The 24,977-nt window shown below is 39.3% G+C and overlaps 1 protein-coding gene across 1 annotated transcript in view; it reads right to left on the minus strand.

The window, feature by feature from the left end:
- GARNL3 (GTPase activating Rap/RanGAP domain like 3) overlaps positions 1–24,977 on the minus strand; it is a 3,522,664-nt gene that overhangs the window by 561,064 nt on the left and 2,936,623 nt on the right. The window contains exon 20 of the mRNA XM_044057887.1: positions 7,547–7,645. Within this exon, the coding sequence (XP_043913822.1) occupies positions 7,547–7,645 (99 nt within the window). The remainder of the gene's footprint in view (positions 1–7,546; positions 7,646–24,977) is intronic.

Genomic DNA, 24,977 nt, shown 5'->3' on the forward strand with positions numbered 1-24,977 from the left:
ACATCCCCCCCCCGCGAAGGTAACCACCATGAAAAACTTCTCCAAAGTTAACTTTGGGCTCCTAAAAACAGAGGTGGCTAACTTCACTGCACCCATGCAAAAGGAAATCAGATGCATGACCAAAGAATCATACACCAATGCACTGTATGAACACATACACAAATGTATGGATCTCGCCATACCCAATAGAATCAAGATGCTCGCCTCCAAAAAAAGGAAGCCTATCTGGTGGTCCCCTCCCATAAACAAACTCTACAACAGGAGGAGGAAACTGATGCAGAATAAGGTGAAGTCCCAAGACTGGAAAAACTCCCTTATCAGTCTCAACAAAAACTTGAGATCCCTCATCAAATCCTCTAAAGCTAGCTATGAAAACAGAACTGCAATAGATAGTAAAGACAACCACAAGGCCTTCAATAGTTATGTAAAGAAACTCCACGGCATTACCCAGATTTGCTCTGAGCTACTGCACAATGGTACCTTTTATACCAAGCCAACAGATACTGCCATTATACTGGTCGACAGATTCAGTGCCAACTTTACCCCTCTCACGCCCCCTAAGAGACCATTCACAATACCAGTAGATTGCCAGCCACCCAGTATTACTGTTGCACAGGTTAAAGCAGCACTGTCCAAGGCCAAGAATACAGCTTCTATGGGACCTGATAATATCCCTGGGCTGTGTTCTACATGAACTACAGAGTGAACTGGCACCTCACCTGTGTGCCCTGTTCAATCACAGCCTCACCTCAGGCTTTGTCCCTACTGAATGGTGCATTTCTACAGTCATCCCTCTCCACAAAGTAGGAGCGACTACAGACCCTGGGAATTATCATCCCATTAGCCTGACGAGTCTGATATGCAAAGCTATGGAACGCAACATCATGGACCTAATAAACAAGGATATAGGGAATCTCCAAACTTTGGATCCCACATAGTTTGGTATCGTGAAGGGTAGATCATGCCTGCTCACTTGGTCAACTACTTTGAGTCAGTCACCAGAGCTGTAGATAAAGGCAAGGTGATTCATCCAGCCTACCTTGATCTGGCCATCGCCTTTGATAACATTCCCCACTCAGGAGTCATAGAAAAACTCAGTAAGTTAGGCATCAACCCCTATATCACTACGTGGGTTGCAAACTGGCTAACAGGTAGAACCCACACTGTGAAAGTAGCTGACTCCAAGTCAGACTGCCAACCAGTCACGAGTGGAGTCCCACAGGTGTCAGTACTGGGTCCTCTGCTGTTTAGTATCTACTTCTCTGAAGTTCAGGCCAGCATGAAGGGACTCTGGCTGACAATGTTCACAGATGATTGCAAGTTGGGAGCTATTAACTCCCAAGGTGATGTTGACATCCTACAGAAAAGCCTCACTGAGACCAACGACTGTTGTCAGAACCATGGCCTTAAGCTCAATACCAAAAAATGTGTCTTTATCCCCTTTGGGAAAAACCCGGATACCATGAATTACCACAATGATGGTAGTCCACTGAACACAGAAGGTGTTATAAGAGATCTGGGAACACAGGTTGACAGCAACCTCTCTTTTGACCACCACATTGCCTCTGTGGTCAGAAAGTCCTTCTCTGTGGCACATCTCATTACTAAGGGTTTTGCATCCAGAAAGAAAGAGGTCATTGTCTCCCTCTACTCTTCCCTCATTAGACCAATCATTGAGTACAAGGCCCATTTGTCATGTACCTCACTAAACACCTGCAACAACTAGAGAGGCCGCAAAAGTACTTTGCAAAGACAATCCTAGGCCTTAAAAATTTGTCCTATATGGACAGACTAAAAAAACTCCAACTATTCTCTGTCTCATACTGCCTACTTAGAGGCGATCTCTGCTTGACTTACAAAGCCATGTCTGATCCAGCTCTGTTAGAAATGCTACATCTGAAGAAATCCAAATCCTTCCATACCACACGCTCCAGGGACCTCAACCTCATTACCACAATCAACAGAACATGCTGAAGGGAGAGTTTCATAACCCAGAGACTGCCCATGCTATGGAATAGACTTCCCATACATGTCAAACAGAGCACCTCACTGGCCCTCTTCAAGAGAAATCTTGATGAGTGGATGGGAAATAGAAAATTCACCCCGGGATCATTCCAGTGGCTATACTCGACAGAGGCACTGGCAACTAAGGTCGGGTGGCACAATGCCTGTGTAATCCTATGGGCTAGGCTTGTAAAGGCTCCAGGGCCATTAGCCTAGTACACACCTATGAACCTATGAATGCTATAAAGTGTGAGGAACTAAGTAGAAAGAGAGTGATGGGGATAAGGTCATGAGGGCCATTCTAGCAGGTGATCAAAAGCTGGAGGAATTGAAGTTACATGTAAAAAAAAAAAAAAAGGGCTATATTGAATTACATGCACATCTTAACTTCCTTGAATGAAATCCATTCTATTCCTTGGTAAAAGGTTGAACCCTAAGTTATAAGTAGATAGGAGTTTTTATTTAAAATATAATTTAGTACAAAAGGGCCAACCACCAGTGGACAATAGTGTACCATGCATGTGGACTGCACAATTACAAGGAACATAAGAAGATTTAAATAAAGCAGCATGTTAACAATAATGGTTTCACCCTCATTTGTCTTCATCAGAAAGAAACAGAAGTGCCACAACAGGCAGAACTACTAGAATCAGTGTTATCCGTATTGGAATCAGCATCAGTCTGCTCATAATTCATCACTAATCACTTTGGAAACCCTCTCCTCATTGATGAACTCATCCACAAGGGTGCCAGCAAAGCTTTTGATGGCTAAATCCAATAGTTCAGAAGCTGGACAGATATGTTACTGATTCTTGGGACTTTTTGAATTCCTTAAGATCCTTTAAAGCAGTGACTACTCATCTCACTATTGACAAAGGACTAGAATTTTTGAGGCTGTTTTGAGCTAAATTCACCAATATCTCCACTTATGTTATCAATACATGCTGCTTGTTGATGGAGGTTAATGCTTGAAAACATTTTTTTTTTAATGTCAGTTACTATCAGCAACTCAAAGTTGGTGCAATGGGTGCTGCTGTAGCACCATCCTTTGCAGATATAGTTATGGGATGATAGGCATCCCAAATATTAAGCAATGCCGCAATGGTGCAGCGGTTACTATTGCCGCCTCACAGCAAGAGGTTCTTCTGTTTGATTCTCGGCTGGGGCACTTTCTGTGTGGAATCTGCATGTCCTCCCAATGGTTGAGTGATGTTTAAAGACATGCAGGTAGGTGCGTGCGTGAATGGGTGTGCCTTCCTTGAAGGTAGGGTGCCGGGTTGACAACTTGCCACCGTAAAAATCCACTGCCAATCATTAGCGGACTGCAGTTCCGCTGTGGCGACCCCTAACTGGAAAAAGCAGAAAGACAAACAAAACTTTTTTTAAATCAACATGTAGTTTTTATAAGATAACTCATCAACAAGGGTGCCAGCAAAGCTTTCTTTGCCACTGATAAAGCAACCATAACTGAAAAGAGAAAAGTTGACTTTGGCTTCACTGAAGGTAAGTAGGGTAAAGAACATGTGCCAGTCCCTGTCTCATCGTATCTATTAACCCCACATCACTGACCCAATTAACTTTTCATGACTGGAACCTTTTGCACATTCCTTATATAGTTTCTTAAAATCAATTTGTTTACCTCACCAGGCAATACAGTGCTGCCCTTCTAATGGCATCTAAAGCTGGATTTCCAGCCTTATTGATTTGACACATTGTCCCTATCATCAAATAACAGATTCACCCCTGCCTTACATTCTTTTCCACTCAAACGCTGTCAGCACTGGAAAGGATTTTATGCAGTCACTCTTATTTTACCAGGAATGGCTTGTATCTCTCGTACCAGGGCTTCTGCATACCGGCTAAAGCCTTAACTGCTCCATAGTGTGCTTTTTAGGAAGTATCCAGCTTATGGATTTCTCACATGATCCCCCATAGTGAGCTTTTTGGGCAGTGTCCCACTAAGTGATCTCTCACATTAACAAAAACAAATCAAGCACCTCCCCATCTCAAGGTGGCTCTGCTCAATGCCAGGAGTCTGGACAACTACTTGCCTGATCTAGAGGTCCTGCTGCACTTGGAATGAATACGTGTGTGTTATTACAGAAACTTACGTGTGTGTTATTACAGAAACTTACGTGTGTGTTATTACAGAAACTTACGTGTGTGTTATTACAGAAACTTACGTGTGTGTTATTACAGAAACTTACGTGTGTGTTATTACAGAAACTTGGTTTAAAACTACAGAAGTAGACAGAAATCAAAAGCCAGCAACTGTGAGCTGTGTAACTAATTTAATTAGTTAATAATGTTTGAAACAGACCGGTTTCGGCATTGGCATTGACCTAGCCTTCAACAGTGTTATGTTACAGAAGCATACCGGTCTGTTTATTCTTGTTGTTTTTCATTTTGATTAACTAATTAAATTAGTTACACAGCTCACAGTTGCTGGCTTTTGATTTCTGTCTACAATGTTATTTTGAGCCGTGCAATCACTTCCATGCAGGGGAATTCTTTTCGAGTTAAAACTACAGAACACAATTTTTCCAGTCCAAGGTTTGGCACTTACCGCATCTATAAGTGTAGTATGGTATCCTTAATTTTTAGGGGCCACATAATATCTAGGCAGATCCCTAGAAACTGAAGTGACTGAGATCCACATCACACTAAACAGGACTGACTATTAAATCATAACACATTACAGGGCACCCTCTACAATCTCAGAAAACCATGTTCCTAAATAAACTAGATGAAATCCAACAGAAATTCAATTATGCTAAAAGGCTTTTAACTACCAGATGATAAAATTGGATAGCTACACCTCAACTGTAGATTATGCCCCAAAATTCATAGAGTTCATAAACATAAACGTTCTGGACCAAATTAATGTTCTTGAACTGGTCCTTACTAAAATGGCATCAATATCAACTATCCTCCTGGTACTCCCCTCTCCAGTTGAGTCTAATTATAAACTGATAACATTTTGTTTCAAACTCTTTGAAGAATTAGATGCAAACATTACAAAGTTCAGAGCCTTCAGACATTCTACAGTTCTATGATCAAGTCTTCATAGGTTCATAGGTTGGTACTAGGCTATCGGCCCTAGGGTCTATACAAGCCTAAACTTAACAATTCCCTGGCTATTTCTTCCCACAGTATTTACTTCCCCTGGACCCCTGTCCAGTAGGGCGACTGACGTGATCTCCGGGGTGAATTTCCTATCTCCCATCCAATTGTCAAGATTCCCCCCAAATTTAGCTGTTATTACTCAAGACACTGACACAGCATTGCAAGTAGTTAAATAAAGAAACGCCACACGTACCTAAATAAATGCATTGACCTAGCAATCCATACCAGATCCAAACAAAATGAGAAATCTAAAAGTAAACCAACCTGGTGGTCCACACTCATATAAAACGTGCAAAAAGGAAAATCAGCTTCTAAACTCATTACAGCACAATGATGCCTCCAGGTGTTTCTGCAGTTACCTCCTACTGACACCTCTAGGCATCAAATATTGCTTGTTCATATTCATATTAATACTTTCAAAACCATGCTACAAACAAAATAGTAAAAGATTTAACCTTAAAGCTTGCACCATGGCAAGCACAACTGCATTGTTATTTAATCTGTATCAAGTGCAGGTAAAGAGATATTAATTTTTGTTCATACAATATTTATATTGTCAGAAATGTCATGTTTTTCCTGAATATGTCAACAACTAAGTAACAAAGACAGAGCTACTTTATGTAAAAAATGTTGCATGAACTCAGTTTATGCAGACTCCAAACAGAAGGCACACCAGAATGAAAACAGGATACTGTGAGACAGCAGTGCTAATTGCTACACTATTGTGCCATCTGCCAAGTTTTCCACAGTTCATAAAATGGAATCATGTTGAGTGGTCAAATACACTTTAAATGAAGCTAAATTTACCAAAAAATGATAATAACAATAGGTTTCTCAACAGCAAATTCACAGTGGACTTAGAAATGACCTTTTGTAACAGCAATTAAGAATTGTTGAGTCCTGTTTTGGAATTCATGACAATGACGAGACATGCAGGATTTGATGGATGTTCCAACTACAAAAATGAGATCTCTGTAATTACTTCAGTGAGACCTGAGAATGAAAACTAATAACAAAGAAATACATTCCCGCTGATTAAAGCTAAAACAGATGTAAATCTTGAGTTTACTGAGCTGACGGAGGCCCCTTCACTGCTACAGTTTTCAGTGCCAAAGGGGGCAAAGGAAATATCCAAGATGAATATTACAGCAAGAGGGATCACGTCTCATTTGGCCAAGTTAGAAAATTATCCTTCTACAGAAGAAAACAAGGTTTCTACCCTCCAAGAGGAGATAGTATTTTAAAGATCTGCTAATAAGTTGAAAATACTGCACCCAAAAGAAGTAAGGACAATAATATATTGCTATGCTGCATTCCTGAGACATACAGGAGACTGTAAGGGGCATTTTGTCTTCTCGTTTTGGATTTAATAAGTACATTTATTATTATAAACGCAAATTGATACTTTTAAAAATATTTTAACAGTTTGATATTTTCAAGTCAATGAACATCAGCAAAGTCACATAAGTATAATGAAGTCAGCAATATCCCTTACTTGTATTCCCTAGCTCCCCTCTCTTCTTCATTATCTCTTCTTCATTATCTCCTCCTTCCTCCCTGAATAAACCCTTTATTTTCCTTCAAGTGCTATGCTTACTCTCACCTTAAATCTTTTGACTTTTTTCTCAAGGTGGTCTCCTGGACTCAACCACAATTTGAACATTAGTTATCTGTTCTTTTTCTATCCTCTTCTGACACCTCTCCTTTAATTTCTTTGCTTATTCTTCGTTTCTCCTATGCATCCCTGCTCTTGCATTCAAACTCTATCTATAATTTCCTTTCCTTTCCTACTTTACTAACATTCACAGTTGCACTAATATATCTTTTTCTTATGTATAGTGCCCAATGCACCCCATTCTTGTTTGGAAATTGTTAAAGTATTATGCTATTAGAACAGAGTGTGTTTTTGTGTGTATTAGTTTAGATCTGTTCTGCTGTGTTTTTGTGTGTAATGTATTATCATGGAGCTTTTCTCCCCGGGCCTCCACTGAAAACGGGCTTTCGGGCCCAGTGGACTTCCCCGGTTATCAAACTGGAAATAAATAAATAAATAAATAATTCAAGTGCCATTAAATTTATTCTAATGTCTTATAATGCACTACAAACCACTATCAGTGGCACTGGAATTATTTAGAGATGGAATATCAAAGTGAATGAATACTCTGAACAGATTTCTTATTCTAATATTAGCATTCAAAATTATTTTTTCTTTGTATACATCTTAAATCTTAATTTTAGGTGCTTATATTTTGACTACTCATGCACATTACACCAAAAGCAAAAACTGATATATATATCTGTAACGAGTACTGTGGTTAAGTTGCATTTTATATGATTGCATGCCTTCATCCAATTCATTAAAAATGATGAAGCAATAAACAAATAAATAACACAGATTTTTTTGAAAACTGCTTACCCTTATCCACCCTGGTAATTAAAAGATCCTGAGCTTCAAGCACATGCATCTGCTTCACCGACAGAGTTTTGTCAAACACTGGCACTGGAGGCTGGTTCTCTGAAACAGAAATAGATAAGTCAGTGGCAACATCAAACAGTAATACAAAGTAATACAAATCTTTATAATATTCATCGTCACTCAGACTATGTGAATGAGTAATCACTTGTATATTTAAGTAGTCAAAATGTGCGTAGTTAGACAGTGTTGACTCTATTATATATGCCAAGTAACTGGTAAAAGAATATTACTTTTGTCACGCTTTGGGTTAGAAAAAAAAAATGCTTCCAGTATCCCAATATAACAGCACTGCCAGAATTAACTAGTTAGTTTTCAAACTGAATAGCTACTAAACATGTAGCAAGTGCTTCCATAAAATGGCTGAAAGGGGTTAATTCATTTCACAAGTGTCTGATGCAGTAAATTTACAAAAAATAAATGTGGCTGTTATTAACTCAGTTAAATTAATAGGGCTGACACCATTTACGAAGTAGTTATCTATACTCCTATGCATACTATAAATCAAATAAAACTGTTTTCAAACTCAAACTCCTTTCAGGAAATCTCAGGTAAGTGAAGTCAGTACATTCTATTTTTCACACCCTGCCAAACTTTATAATGTTTTGGCAGCTCTGGGGATTTTGCAATCATGTTTAAGAATACAATTTAAGTAGTTTACAATACAAATATTGGCTTGACGAGGTGCAAACTTTGCATAGTAATCTCCTAATTTTTATATTTGTTTCAAAATCTTTCCTTTAATTAATTGGATCCTGTCACCCCAAGTGTTCATGTCCTAAAACTATTGTAACCGGAGAGATTAACATGCAAAAATATTCATCTCCTAAACCAATTGTAACCAGAGTGTTTACCCATAGTGTGTGTATCTTTAACCTATAGTAGCCAGAAGACCTTCACTCCAGCAGCCATGGTGGTGCAGTGGTTAGTGTTGCTGCCTCATGCTAAGAGGTTCTCTGGTTTGATTCTTGGCTGGGGTGCCTTCTGTGCAGAGTCTGCATGTTCTCCCTGTGGTTGCGTGGGTTTCCTCCGGGTGCTCCAGTTTTCTCCCACATCCTAAAGACATGCTGTAGGTGGGACTGGACACACTAAATTGGCCCTAGGCATGAGTGCGTGCATGTGCATTCTGTGGAAGGTTGGGTGCCGGGCTGGCAACTCGACAGCGTAAAACTCCACTGCCAATCATGAGCGGACAGGTGATCTGCTGTGGTGACCCCTAACTGGGAAAAGCCAGAAGAAGAAGAAGAAGACCTTCACTCCACCCTGTGTTTGTCCTAATCCTAATACAGAGAGTCACCCCAAAGTGTTTGCATCTTAAATATAATGTAATCATTGTCGCTCCAAAGTATGTACTAAGCCTACTGCAACCAGAATGTCATCCCAAAGTGCATATATCTTAAGTCTACTGTAATCAGAGACACTGTCATCCCAAAACTGTGTATATGCTAAAGCTACTGAAACCAAACAGAGCTTCACTCCAAAGTGCATGTCATAAACCTGTTGTAAACAGAGAGAGTGACTCAGTGATGGGGTTCAAGAGTTATGACAGTTAGGAGGAAGATCACAGGATCATAGGAGGTAACTAGGCTAATGGCTCCAGAGCCCTTACAAGTCTAGCCAATTTTGACCTGTGTTCTCAAGGGTGTCTGGTTCAAGCAGAGATGAAAATCAGTACCTATTGCTCCTGTCCAAGAGGTACACTGGTGGAATCCCTGGGGTGAATTTCTGGTTACCCATCCAGTCATCCAAACTATGCTTAAATAGGGCCAATGAGGGGCTTTGTTTAACATGAATAGGAAGCTTTTTCCAAAGGTGGGGCAACCTTGACTTGTGAATGTGCAGCATTTACATTAAAGCTGAGTCAGAGATTGCTCCATATGCAAAGCTCAGGTCACCTCTGTGATGACCTCTGTGTGACACACAGTAAAGTGACAATGATTTCAGTCTGTCCACATAAAACAAATCTTGAAGACCTAGAATTTTCTTTGTAAGGAACCTTTGTGGTCTCTTCAATTGCTGCAGGTGTTTGGAAAGGAACATACCAAAGGGATCATTGTACTCTATTATTGGCGTGATGAGGGAAGAGTACAGGGGGTTATAAAACCTCTTTTTCTGGAGGCAGGGCCCTTGCTTATGAGATGAACAATATAAAATGCCCTCCTTACCACTGTGGAGAGATGGTGATCGAAGTTAAGGTTGCTGGCGAGTTGTGTGCCCAAATCTCTCTCCACTGACTGTGCACTTAGGGTATTGCTATTGATGTGGTAATTTGCAGGAATATCATCCTTGCCAATGGGGATGATAATGCATTTTTTGCATTAAGCTTATGACCATGACTTTGGTACCAGTCATTTGTCTGCCCAAGACCTTCTTGCAAGATGTTGACATCACTAGAGGTTTCAATGATCACTCCCAGACTGCAGTCATCAGCAAATTTTGGCAGCCACAGCCCTTTAGTTTTAGCCTATATTTCAGAGAAGTAGATTCCGAACAGTAGGGGTCCCAGAACTGATCCCTGTGGAACATCACTTGTTACTGGTCTGCTGGAGCCCTTTATTTTGACCCTATGAGCTCCATGAGTGAGCCAGTTTGCAACCCACCTGACAATATAATGAGTTTATCAATGATGCCTGAGTGGGGGATTGTGTCAAAGGCCTTGGCTATGTCTATGTAGAACATTTGCACAGATTTACCCTTGTCTAGGGCTCTGGTGACCATCTCGAAGAAGTCCACCAAATTTAACAGGTATGACAAAGCCAAACTGGGTAGGGTTGAGTGTTTGGAGATTTCCTATAAATTTGTTAATAAGATTCATGATGATTCATTCAATGGCCTTGCAGATAAGACTGGTGAGGCTAATGGGTCTATAGTTCCCAGGGTCCGTGGATGCACCTCCTTTGTGCAAAGGGATGATGGTAGCAGTTTTCCATTCTGCTGGGATGAAGCCAGTGATTAGGTTGTGATTGAAAAGTCTTCCCAATGGAAATGCTAATTCCTGTTTTAACCCATGCAGAACACAACCTGGTAGCATAGAGGCTGTGTTTTTGGCCTTGGAGAGGGGGTTTAAGACCCGGTCCTTAGAGATACTAGGTGGGGGACAGGTGTTAGGGATGCTTTGGGGTATATGTGGTGGGGACAGGGGGCTAAAGTTTTAACTGAACCTGTCAGCAGGTTTGCTATATCGACAGGTTCTGTATACGTAGTACCATTCTCTATGAGTTCAGCGCAAATCTAGGCCTTACCTTTGAGGTTACGGATGTAACTAAAGAATGCCTTGTGGTTATCCTTACTTAGGGAAGCTAATTTGGATTTGTAGTTAGCTCTGGAGGACTTTTATTTGCTTGTTTAAGTTGAGGAGGGAGTGCTTCCAGTTTTGAGACCATTCCTTCCTGCTAATGGCAGTTGTCCACCAGGTGCTTGTATAAAGCACTGGTGTATAACTCAGCATAGGTGTCTGTTCCATCAGTGGGGGAGGGGCTATGAAGCTACTTATGCTGTCATGTAAGAGGTTGTAATTGGCCTTGGAGAATTTTTAATCTAGTTGTTGCCAGAGGGGGGGGGGGTCTTGTGTTATAGTTACTTCTAGCAAGACTGATTTGTGGTCAGATCTCACCAGGGATGGCCATACACTGGGGGTGATGCAGCTGTCCCCCATGTTGGTGAGGACCAGATCCAGGATGCTTGAGCCCCTTTGTGTGTGGTGTGAACTAGCTGGCCCAGGGCATTGGAGTTAACCCAGTCCAGGAACCTTTGAACAAGTGAGTTAGAACATACATAATTTACCCAGTCAATGGATGGGTAATTAAAGTCACCCAAAACCAGGGTGTTTGGTTGTATCTTGACTGAGCCAAATAGATCCAAGTAGACTGAGTGGATGTCCTGCTTCATGGAGGGGGTCCTACAGCTGGCAAAGACCTGAAGGGGGGTCTTACCTACAGTCAATTGCACCTGAAGTAATTCAAGGGGATTGTGCTCTTTTACTGGTCTAGAGGTGTACTTATCTTTAGTGAACATTGATACACCCCCCTCCTTTAGTTCACACACCTTCAGTTTGTGGTCTGAACGTATGGAAGGAAATGTAACCTGGTATAGCTGGGGTGCTCTCCGCAGCCTTAAACCTGGTCTCAGTGACTGTGCAAATTTCAGCATCTTCCAAGGTGAGGACTGCTTCCAGTGAGTGCAGTTTCTGGTTTAGACTCCTAGTATTTAGCAGCATAACATTGAGTTTGTTTCTAGAGTGAATTTTTACACCAGGCATTGTCTACTTGTGACATTACCTAAAAAAGGCACTATGGGCATACCTCTCAACCTGGAAACATCAAAAATCTGGACAAAGCCCATGAAAAACAGGCACAAATCTGTACGCTGATTAGCATACAATTTGCATACATAATTACGTAACCCCTTACACTCCAATGGAATTGTGGGATACCAAGTTTCAAATGCAAACTGAAAAACAGACAACCAAAATATGGCACCAGAGTCCCCCTGCACCGGGGGGAACAAAAGCCCCAAAACCAGGGCAGGGACACATTTTAAACATTGCTTATATAATTTTGGAAAGTTGCTAGAATAAAATGTTGTCTTACCACCATGTGTTTCACTGCCAAGTCTTGAACCTGGAACCCTGTTCACTACAATCAGAGCAATATACCACTATGCCAAATCAGCAGTTTCCTGAACAATAGGAAGACTGAAACTTAAATGGCTATCATTTAGTGAATTCAGTTCTCACCATATATCTTAACCTCTTAGCACAAAAAAACTGGACCAAGCCAATAATGGGGGAATAGAGCCCCAAAAATAGGGGGCAAATTTCAAATACTGATCTTATAAACTATGTGCTAGAATAAAAGGTTTTTGTGTTACATGTATTTTCTGAAGAATATGAAGGCTGAAATTCAAATGCCTGTCATTATTTAGTGAATTCAATCTTTCACTGATTTGCCACAAATATCCACCACAGATTTTATGAAGAGAACAAAAATATGAGGCATAAATCTGTAAATTTTTCAGAAGTGGTGATGGGTAGGGACTTTAGGCTCTTGTTACCCGTACCCAAGGTACAAGGTTTGAGCCTGAGTATCTCCTCTAGCCACCAGGCATATTCACCTGGGGCATTTTACACACTGAAGAAATGCATTCTAAAAGTATAATAAATGAATCGGCAGCACACATAATGAAAATGACAGCATGAAATGCATTCTAATAAAACGGCAAATATAAAATGACCATGAAATGCATTCTAAAAACATAATAAATGAATCGGCAGTATATCCAGCCTTGCAGCTCTTAGTTCTTACCTATGCAAGCAGCTTCGTCCATTCCTCCGGTAAGCACACACACACTTCCTTCCTTCTCATAATGGCAGCAGCATAGATATCCACCCTAAAACCACATCTCAATTCCTGCTAAGGATTTGGAAAGAGGTGTACAGCCAGAAATACATGCATGTTGAACTCTTCAGCTCAATTTAACCTTCCGACAGGCTGATTCTGTTTCATGAAGCTGACATCACTGTGCACATGATGATGTCAGCTCAAAAGCTGGGAAATAAAATAAACTTAAGGGGTGCCACTCGGGAATCATGGCACCCCATTATTTGGACCTCAAAACTCGGTAAAAAATGAGTAATTTCGTACAGTTGGGAGGTATGACTATGGGGGTGGCAAGAGCCTTAGCCAGTACCCATAATCCTAGGGGGGACAGATGAGGACCATTTCTGGCAAAGCAGTGAGGTCTGTTGAGCATGTCATCCCAGGCTGACAGATACTGGATTCTCTTTGAATGACACCAGAAACTAAGCCAATTATTGAAGTCAATCATTTTTTGTTTGTATTGAGCTATCATCCTAGGCCGAGGTAAAATGCTGCTTAAGGCTTGGGACATACTACCTAAAACACATAATCAGAGAGCTCAGTCATGTTTCTCTTCATATAGTCCAGTGAAGTACATCTCAAGTTGTTCACACCAACATGGACTATGACAGAGTCATAACAGTGCCTGTTGTTGACAGACTTGAGTGCGTGTTTGATGTGGTGGATCCTGGCACCTGAAAGACAGCTGACTGTGACTTTTTCCTTATTCAGCCTGGTGAGACGGACACCTGTTTGTCTCACGAATGAGTCACCTATGACTAAAATGTTTGTTTTTGTGTTATGCCTTAGGGGCTTGACTGGTGAGACACTGGTGTGTGATATACTATGTGTACTATGTTCTGCAGAGGATGTGTTATGCGAATCATGCTTGTGTTTGCATTTGGGAGGTCTCTGATGTTTAGGTAAGCTTCTGGTAAGGACCTCTGCATATGTAGGTTTATGTGTTGGTGGTTTGGTAGGTGAAGGTGGTGAGGTGTGCATGCTGACAGCCTGCTTAGTATTAGGTGAACTGACTGGAAAGCAAGATAGCCTAGATTCTAGGTTCTTGATTTAGATGCATCTCTCACATAATGAATTTGTGTGGACTAGAAGAAGTGGGTTGTCAGTGTACATGAGACAATTGCTACATTGCCTCAGGATGCCCATGTTGACCAGGCTGGCTGGAGAAACTGTGGGAAATTGTCCGTCCATAATGCTAGGTAAGCTGATGTGGTCAGAAGACAGGGAGAAGACAGGAAGGACCAGGTAAAGCAGAGAACAGGAGAAGTGGACAAAAAATATGGGGGGCTAGTGGGTAGGATCTGTATTAGTACCTCAGGAGCTTCGCTGAATGTATCATCTGTCAGTGAGAGACAATCGAGAGAACTCGCAGATAGAGCACCAACAAAGTACTAAGGGAAAGTTTGCAGGCAGAAGTGTTTGCGTCTATAACTGCCAACGGTGCCCACTGCTGCTCGGCAGTGAGTGATGCACAAACAAACGCAAACCCATGCAAACACGGTGCTTATGTAGCAAACAAGAGCAAACTGATTTAAACAAATTAACTAATAAAAAAGCTGAAAACTGAGCATTGTTACAGCAACCTTCAATCAGATGAGTTCTAAGTGCAAACTCCTGCCAGTAGGGTGCAGGGGAACCCTCTCCAACAAAAGATGGCCTGTTTTAGTGCTCAGGTTATACAAACAGAACTAGATTTAGCAGATCTGAATCTAGTCTATGCTACAACAAACAAAGTGCAACAATTAAAAAAAAAGAGTTCAAAGAAACAGTGATGTAATAAAGATGCAGTTCAAAAGTACAACATACAGGTACAAACTCTAATTAAGCTTTGCAGAGATCAGCAGATAGCTTGGGTTGATCAGATAAATACAGCAGAGCAGTAGCTGGTTGCCAAATTCTGTGGAGTTTTGCTAAAACAAGTGCAAACCCATGTAAACATATTGCTTATGTAGCAAACAAGAGCAAATTGATTTAAACAAATTAACCAATAAAAAATCTAAAAACTGAGCCCTGTTCCAGCAACCTTCAATCAGATGAGTTCTAACTGCACTCTCCTGCTACAAGGGTGCAGGGGAACCATCTCCAACAAAAGGTGCCCTGATTTAGTGTTCAAGTTATACAAACAGAACTAGGTTCAGCAGGTCTGAATTTAGTCAATGCTACAGCAAACAAAGTGCAACAATTTCAGAAATCAACAGTTCAAATAAGCAGGGACAATAAGCCTTCAACCAGCAACTCCCAGCTCAGAAGGGCAGAGGCTATCCTCTCCTCCCATAAGAGTGTAGACCACAAACTTTCTTAATGTAAAACAACTGGCCTGAAGCCCAAGTGCTTAAAACAAAACTAAGAGACTTAGGATAACAGTTATAATTTATCAGGTTACTAACAAACAGTAGTAAATGCAGCAGAATAAATGCAACTGAACACTTTTAAGAAGAAACAGCAAAAGCAAAATAAAGTAATAAAGTAGAAAGAAACACAAATACAGTAAAAGCAGCTGAATAAAGTGCATTTTATGTTAAGTGGGAAGAGAGGAAACATATGATAATTCAAGGTTAAGAAACTAGGGGGATGGGCCTTCCCAAATGATCTCTCTGTACTCAATAGAATGAGCTGAAGAGATGGGACTGGAAGGAGTGTCCAAAATCAGATTTATAGTAGGGGCAAGCAACTCAAAAGCCACCAAGTTTAAGAATACAACAACAGTTGCACGTGTGGGTGGGAAAAATAAAATGCAGGCAGAGATCAGCAATATTCAGTCAGAGTCCAGCAAGCAAGTCAAACAAACACTCAAGCTAAATAGAAATATTTCTAACTACATGAGGAATGCTATTTCTCAGCTCCTCCCACTAATTAGCTGATGTCATTCACTGTGTGCAAAGGAATTCTTTGCTAAGTTTTCTAACTGACTCAAGCCAAAACCTCTTAAAACTCCAACAGAGCAGAAAACTTAAAACAAAACAAATGAAATACAAGAATAAGACAGTACACATGACACAGGACATGTCTAAGGACAAGCTTAATGTGAATGACCTTTATGTTATGTCATACTCAATGTTCTCACATACAAATGCACTGTTCTTGTATGGTGAGAAACCCAGAGCAACCAACTGTCCAGAAATTGTCTTTCCTACTGTAGATAGGCTGTGTAATCCAGCCCAACCTGTCTAATGACACAGAAAAGCTTTAACATCTGCCAGATGCAAATCATTTGCAAGACTGTTTAATAATTAGTGTCCTCATGTCAAATGATCCTTCTCTGCTACATCCATTGAGCTTGCTTGCTGTCTTGACACTGCTTGCCTCGATTTTTATTCAATTATCTATAGACTTGTTGAAAATGAAAACAATATGAATGCAGTTTTACCTGTCTGTTCAGCATATTGGGGAATGGCCCTAGGGATAATTATTCTCCAGAATGAGTTCAGTGTGGTTCTCCTTTTTTTCTCCACAGCTTTTGACCTTGAGGCTGATAGGATCTTTCTGCAGCCTAACACTGCATTTGAGTGGTTTACTTGTTACAACTTGGGTCATTCCCAAAAGGTGTTCTTTGAATTAACTCCTCAGTGACACACACACTACAGAATAGGTACCACTGACCTCAATTTAGGCTCCCCTTTTATTCACAGTGTATGTAATGCATTAAGCCTTATAGTACAAACAGAAGAATTTGATTATAATGCTGTGAAGATGATATCGAAGGACCAGATCTCTGCCTTTACCATCTTAAAAGAATGCTTTGATTCCAGTTTTGGCTAACTGAGAAATAGTTGATTCAATATCAGCTGTACAAAAACTGAACCATGGGGGTTCATGCTATTTGTACTTTACAGATTCTATATCTAAACCCTTTAATATTCTTTGGAGCTAGGCAGTTAGAGTTTGTATCTCAGGTAAAGAATCTGGGTATGATACATGTCACTCGTCTAGTCAAGATGTAATAGACGAGTCTTTGTGGGTTCTGTTCAAGCAGCTTTATTATAAACACATCACAATTTATGCTTATTAACTTTAACTTAGTTAATTTACATAAAAACTAGCTGTTACATTTATACATACTCACTCTTTGGCTATGCTTTCAAAATGGCGCTGAGTATAACACATGCTTGCTACTTATATATACATGGTCAGTCCATGAAATGGTTCTTAAAGATACGGCACACACACACACTGTTCTACATCCTCCCTCTTTGAGAAACAGATTATGCAATACTGACAATATTGACATACAAACAATACAAATAGTCCTTTGTCATGCAATTATACAGAACTAGATACATATATACAATTATGACCAGGTCGTTGTGTATTTCACACTAGGTCTGGAAATACAACCAAATTGTGTGACATAAAAATTTGAATTAGACTTCGCAACTGGGACTGTCTCTGCTGAATGTTCAACCTTAGGGACATCAAGAACATCCAGTTACAAACTAGACAAGATAGAAATGTCTGTTTTAGAGAAGGGTTTAAAATTTGTCCCCACATGCTTACCCAAAAAGTATGAGGTTAAAACTGAATTGTTCCAACTATGCCGAAAAATGCATTTAAAGGAACACTTCTTTAGATTAAATAAAGCAACTGAGTTAGATACTAACTGTGATGTTTTACTTTCATTAGATAGTGAAACAGAAAGTGAAGAAAGTTTTTATTCATGTGCATCGGGTAGTGAAGATGAAAATAATGCTTATGACTTATTAAATACACATATGCTTAAAGATAATAACTATTTTTACCTCCATGTAAAAATTCTAATATAGTACGTTTGAATCTCTACTGAATACAATGTTAGAAAAGGAAATAGAGAGCTTTATGAATAAAAAGCATACTTATAATCTAACAAAATTGGAATGGGAAAAGCTGCAACAACTGAGTAAAACTGTAATATAGTCTTTAAACAAGCAGACAAAGGGGAAAATTAGTTATATTAAATTCTCATGATTATTATAGTATGTGTATGCAACATCTAGATAACAACAATGTATATTGTAAAACTAACATTAATCAGCTATGTCAAGCAGAAAAAGATTTTGAAAAATTATTACAGAAAGGTGTGAGATTACACTATCTAAGTCAAATGGATATAAATAGAAAAATAAATGTAAAGAACAGAAAAATTGCAAAATTCTTTTGCCTACCTAAAATTCATAAAGATCTGAACCGACCACCTGGTCGGCCTATTGTGTCAGCTTTTGGATATTTTACTTATAATCTTTGCACCATGTTACATGAAATATTGATAAAGAAAGTTCTGTTGTTACCTTCTTATATACAAGATTCATATGATTTCCTAAGGAAAATAAAAGATATATATTGGGGTGAAAATATGTACTTTATTACGGTGGATGTAGAGAGTCTCTACACCAATATTTCCCATATTTTGGGCTTGGAAGCTATAAAATTCTTTTTGAATGATAGTCCTAAAACATATTATGTCCTGGAACTGGTAGAATTCTGCTTGAAAAATATTTTTTTTGAATTTAATGGCACTGTTTATAGACAAGTTACAGGTACTGCTATGGGAGCAGCGTTTTCACCAGCCTATGCTAACCTGTTTATGGGGCTATTTGAAAATGAACACCTTTATAGGTTGCCTTTCTTTCAAAATAATGTTCTAAGGTATTTTACATTTATTGATGACCTAATTTTCATTTGTCATGGGGATTGGGATACATCAGATAACTTCATTGATGAATTAAATAATAACAGATTTGGTATAAAATTTAGTGACATACAAAAAGGAAATCAGGTTAACTTCTTGGATATTTAGGCTTAGGGGCAATAATGGCTTTCCCATATATACTAGTATTCATAGAAAATTTGATGAAATAAGCTGGAAAATGTGGGGAGATAGTTGCCATCCCCATCGTTGTCAGCCATCCCCTATGAATTTTGAGAATAAAAGACTCAATTCTGATATTGATATGGCCTTTAGGAGGCCTATAAAGTGGCGAGATATTCAAAACTAGAGGGTATAACCCAGATGATGTAGAAAATAGCTTGCATAGAGCCTTTAAACAGAGTAAGGGCACTATTAGACAAAATAACTATGAAAGTAGCAATAAATATGGGACTGAACAGGAGAGAATGTTTTTGTTACAAAGTACACTAACTTCTCTATGATTGGTAATAAAATCATTATGGAATATTGGAATTTTATTAAAAAGATATAACATCACTGAAAATATAAAATTAATGACATCATATAGAAAGGGGAAAAATATACAGGACTTTCTGATACACAGCATTTATAAAAGCCTTGTACTAATGAATTAAATGTTGTGAAGAATTTGGGAACATTCCCTTGTGGAAAATGTGCTATATGTAAACATGTTGTAAATGAAGTGAATAAAATAAATGGCAAAATTTTGATACAAAAGGCAAATATACATGTATGAGCAAAGGTGTTGTGTATGTCATATTCTGTGATTGTAACAAATACTATATTGGAGAAACAAAAGAATGCTAGCAGATAGGATAAAAGAACATATTAGAGATGTTAAAAATAATAAAATTACTAGTCCTATTGCTGAGCATTTTAACTCAGTACACCATGGAAATATTGAGAATATAAAAGTGTCTGTTCTGGAACATGTTCCATTATATTATAATGATGTTGATAGGCAAAAATATGTTAAGACAAAAGGAATGCATTTTGATTATGAAATTTGGGACTTTGCATCCACATGGAATGAACAGAGAATGTAACTGGCAATGTCTTGTTTAAGACTATGACTTTAAATATATTCAAGCTATGTGATTTGATAGTTTAATTATGTAATTGATTGATTACTTGTTTTTTGTATATATTGCAAGTGTTTTATGAGTTTTACTGTTTTACTCTGTAAAGGCTGTTGGCCGAGGCGCTAGAGAAGGAACTGTTCAACGAAATAAATTTTATTGGAAGGTAGAGCTGGGACTCACTGATAGTCTTTGTTGTTTATATATATACATCTTGCTTGCTGTTGTTTTAACATCACAATTGATGCTTATTAACTTTAACTTAGTTAATTTACATAAAAACTAGCTGTTACATTTATACATACTCACTCTTTGGCTATGCTTTCAAAATGGCGCTGAGTATAACACATGCTTGCTACTTATATATACATGGTCAGTCCATGAAATGGTTCTTAAAGATACGGCACACACACACACTGTTCTACATCCTCCCTCTTTGAGAAACAGATTATGCAATACTGACAATATTGACATACAAACAATACAAATAGTCCTTTGTCATGCAATTATACAGAACTAGATACATATATACAATTATGACCAGGTCGTTGTGTATTTCACACTAGGTCTGGAAATACAACCAAATTGTGTGACATAAAAATATGAATTAGACTTCGCAACTGGGACTGTCTCTGCTGAATGTTCAACCTTAGGGACATCAAGAACATCATCAGGAATGGAAGTAGAAGATGAGACACATTCTGGAACAGGAACATTGTCTCGATTGCTTTGAGATCTAGAGTCTGTATCACAGGAGCAATGCTGTGATAACGACTCTGGTACAGGAAGAAGATGTCTGCAATTTCTGCTGTACTCTACACCCTCAGATTCTACAAAGTAGGATCTCAGCTCAGTACATATACCTGTTACTTGACCAATCTGGTTGAAACCTTTCACTGTTTGTATCCTCACTGTCTCTCCTTCTTTCAATGGAGGAAGAAATCTGCTCCATTTATTATAACTAGACTTCTGGGAAGAATGTTTCCTCCCACATCCCGAAGACATGCAGTAGGTGGATTGGACACTCTAAATTGGCCCTAGGTGTGAGTGTGCGTGTTTGTGCCTTCTGTGGAAGGTTGGGCACTGGGCTGGCAACTCGACACCGTAAAACTCCACTGCCAATCATGAGCGAACAGATGATCCACTGTGGTGACCCTTAGCCGGGAAAAGCCGAAAGAAGAAGAAGAAGAAGACTTCTGGGAAGAATGCTTCCTGAATAATTGGGCACTGATGGTTCTGTTTTTAGCTTTAGGCCTCAGTAAACTGGAACTAATCGGCAGTGTTGTTCTGGTTTGCCTGGATAGAAGGCTCTGAGCAGCCAAGCCAAGTATATCATCATGGGGGTATGTTTCTGAGATTAAGTAAATTCAGAAGATATCAGTATTATCATGCTTTGACCTTTCAAATAATTGCTTTGCACTCTGCACTGCATGTTCAGCTAGTCCATTTGACTGTGGATATTCTGGACTACTAGTAACATGTACAAAGTCTGATTCTCTTGCAAACTTCTGAAACAACTGACAAGTAAATTGAGTACCATTGTCAAAAAGAACTTTTTGTGGACTACCATGGACTGAGAAATATTTCAGCTTAGTAATAACAGCAGTGGACATCCAGCCACGGTGGTACAGCAGTAGCATTGTTGCCTTACAGCAAGAGGTTCTCCTGCTCAATTCACGGCTGGAGTGCCTTCTGTGTGGAGTCTGCATGTCCTCCCCACGGTCGAGTGGCCTCCGAAAGATATGCATGAATGGGCATGCCTTCGCTGAAGGTTGGGCGTCGGGCTGGCAACTCTGCACCATAAAAAAATCTACTGCCAATCATTAGCAGACTGGAGTTCTGCTGTGGCGACCCCTAACTGGGAAAATCCGAAAAGACAAACAATAACATCAGTGGACATTAGATTAGGTAGTAAATCAATCTCAAACCAGTTCAAATAAAAGTCTACTGATACTAAGTAATGCTGATTGGTCCACTCAAATATGTCAGTGGCTACTGTTGACCAAGGTAGTTCATGAACTTGACTTAGCTGAAGTGGTTCTATTTGCAAATGCGGTTTAGTACTATTGCATACTGAACAAGAAATAAGTACTTTATCGATGTCTTTTATGAGTGAAGGCCAAAATACTAGTTCTCTCACCCTTCTCTGGGTAGATTCGGAACCTGGGTGACTACGATGTAAAATTTGGATATATCCATATTGTAAGGAAGCAGGAACAACAATTTTGGGACCTTTGAAAATAATGCCATTTTCCACCAACATCTCATCTCTGTAAGGAAAATAAGTTTGCACTTCAGGTGGTACACTAAATTGCTGAGATGGCCATCCAGCATTAATGTAGTGGTTGAGTTTTTGCAAAATTGGATCAGTCTTTGTATGATCTCTCAACTCACCAAGTATCATGGTGGAAAAATTACGCACTTCCATTACGTCAAAATCAAAATTCTCTGCATCAAGCTGTTCCACTGTATTTCTGGGCAATCTGGATAAGGTATCAGACAGATAAAGAAGTATGCCTTTTGTATAGACCATTCTGAAGTTGCACTTTTGCAATTTGAGCGTCATTCTTTGTAATCTCGCTAGAGCTGAATGCACAGGCTTCTTTAGAACACTAACTAGAGGTTGGTGATCAATTTCAATCTGAACAGCTTGACCACAGAATATATTCATGAAACTTTGAACATGCAAATACTATTCTAAAAGTTCTTTCTCAATTTGAGCATATTTTATCATAGTGTGGGTAAGTGTTGTAGATGCATAGGCTACTGGTCTGCGTTCCAGAAGAATAACTTCCCAAGACCAAATTTTGAAGCATCACAGGAAAGAGTAACTGGTTTATTGACATCATAGTACCTTAATGTAGGTGGGATAGCAATTTTCTGCTTAAGGTCTTCCAATGCCTTCTTGTGTTGTTCCAGCCAAGACCATGTAACATTTTTGTGCATCAGCTCTCTTAAAGGTGCTGTCAACTCACTGAAGTCTGGTATAAATTTGCCTAAATAGTTGACCATGTCAAGAAAATGTTGTAGAGCCTGAACATTATCTGGTGCTGACATCTCAAGTATAGCTGCTTGCTTGGACGGGTCTGGTCTCAAGCCAGTCTTGGTAAATAAATGACATACATATGTAACTTCTGGTATTCTGAATTTACACTTCAAACAACTGAGCTTTAAGTTCACTTCACCTGCTCTGTCTAGAACTTTCTTTTGGTTTCTGTCATGCTCTGCTTCAACACTGCCTCCAACCAATAAATCATCTACTATTATGGCCCAAGGATAACCTGAAAAAATTTGCTCCATTGCATGTTGGAAGACTTCACTTGCAATATTTATTCGAAATGACATTCTCAGGAATCTATATCTGCCAAATGGGGTACTGAAAGTGGTCAGTAATGAGAACTTGCGACCTAGCATCACTTGCCAAAATGAACTTTTTGCATCCAAGACAGAAGAAACAGTGGCATTCGGTATTAGACCTGTGACCTCTTCGACTATACGCACTGGATGATGCTATGTCTTCAATGCTTTGTTCAAATCTTTTGGGTCAATACATATTCTGATTTTGTCTGAGCCTCTTTTGTGAGCTGCTATCATCGACGACACCCATTTAGTTGGTTCTGCAACTGAACAAATTACACCTTGCTGTACCATTTTATCCAGCTGAGCTTTGACTTTATCCTGCATAGCTATCAAAACTTTTCTTGCTGGTCTGACTACTGGACTGACCTCTGGGTCTAACTTCATAGAATACACAACTGGAAGTTTGCCCAACTTGTCATCAAAAACATCAGCATACCCTGAGAAAATGGTTTCAGAAAAAAATGGAATTAGGATATGTGCTTATATGATAAACTTCTTTGGTAAAAGAAAGCAGATTCATTTTCAAACCGTCTCTGAGACCCAATAATAACTGCACAGGTCTTCAAACTACATAGAATAACAAGTTGTAACAGTTCCTAGCCAAATAACATGAAAGCACTATTGAGCCTTCAGCTTGAATTTCTTCACCTCCATAAGCAGCAAGTTTTGCACTACTAGCCACATTGAGTTGTTCATTAATTCTCACCTTAGCAAATGTGTCTGCTGATATAACACTACATTTTGAACCAGTGTCTACTTTGAGCTTGGTGGATTTAACATTGATCTGGACAGTACAAAACACTTCGGTCTTTGTCAACGGATTCACTGCATCAACCTTTTCACCAGTTACTGATATACCATCTACAAAGAAAGTGGAATTGCAGTCTACTTGATCAATTTGTCTTTTTGAGTGACCCTTCTTTACAACTGTGTGGGGTTTACTTGATTTGCCAAATTTTTAAAATGGTACCTTTTTTACACTTCTGACATTGCTGACCAAATGGTAAGAATTTCTCTCTTTTAGACTCATGATTGGCAACACAATTGCGAGAGTTAACAATAACGCTGTATTTGGGTTTTGCTGATTCATGCTTGTACTGCATTGAGCACGCTCCTTTCTTAGAACTTGCTGAATAACTATGTGGCTTCTTTCCCTTGTGAACCAGCAGGTACTGTGGCTGCCATGTGCTTAGGCCTACTTCTGTTTTCCACGTGTTGCATGCTGTCTACATTTGCTCTGGAGCTTGCTGAAACCATGCTCATCACTTGCAAGCATACTTGTGTGCCTTTCTGTAACTTCATGGACTTGACAAATCTCAATAGCTTTACTCAACGGTAAATCACTGTCACAAAGCAAAATCTTTCTCATGGCAGCACTATTAATATCACACACTAGCCTGTCATTTATTAACTCATCTTTTAAGTCACCAAACCGACACATTTTAGTTTTATTTCTCAGGTCAGCAATATTAGCTGCAAAAGTTTCCCCTGGTTTCTGGCATCTTGTGTAAAACAAATGCCTCTCTAATGTAATATTTTCTGGGGGTTGCACATTTCCTTGAATTTGTGCTTCAAACACTCGGGGTCTTCTGTTGATTCAGCCTGTATGACAATATGATAATTTTCACCTTCTCCCTCATATACTGCTGGTGCATACACAAATGAATGCTCTCTTTCACTAGCCTCTGACCCAGCTAGGTTTAGCAAAATGAATGCCCTGGTGCATGCATCTTGTCAGAACAAGCTGCTTGTATAAAAATATCGTACTCTTGCTCAAATGTTCTCTAATTCTCGGCAATGTTATGATCAAATACAAGTGGTGAGGGCTTTTGAAATCCATCTGCCATATTAACACATGCCAGTGAAGGGTTTTGCAAGTATGCATGAACACACAC

This window comes from Protopterus annectens, chromosome 16.part0, assembly GCF_019279795.1.
Source record: "Protopterus annectens isolate FY-2018-M chromosome 16.part0, PAN1.0, whole genome shotgun sequence".
In the NCBI taxonomy this organism is placed as follows: Eukaryota; Metazoa; Chordata; order Ceratodontiformes; family Protopteridae; genus Protopterus; species Protopterus annectens.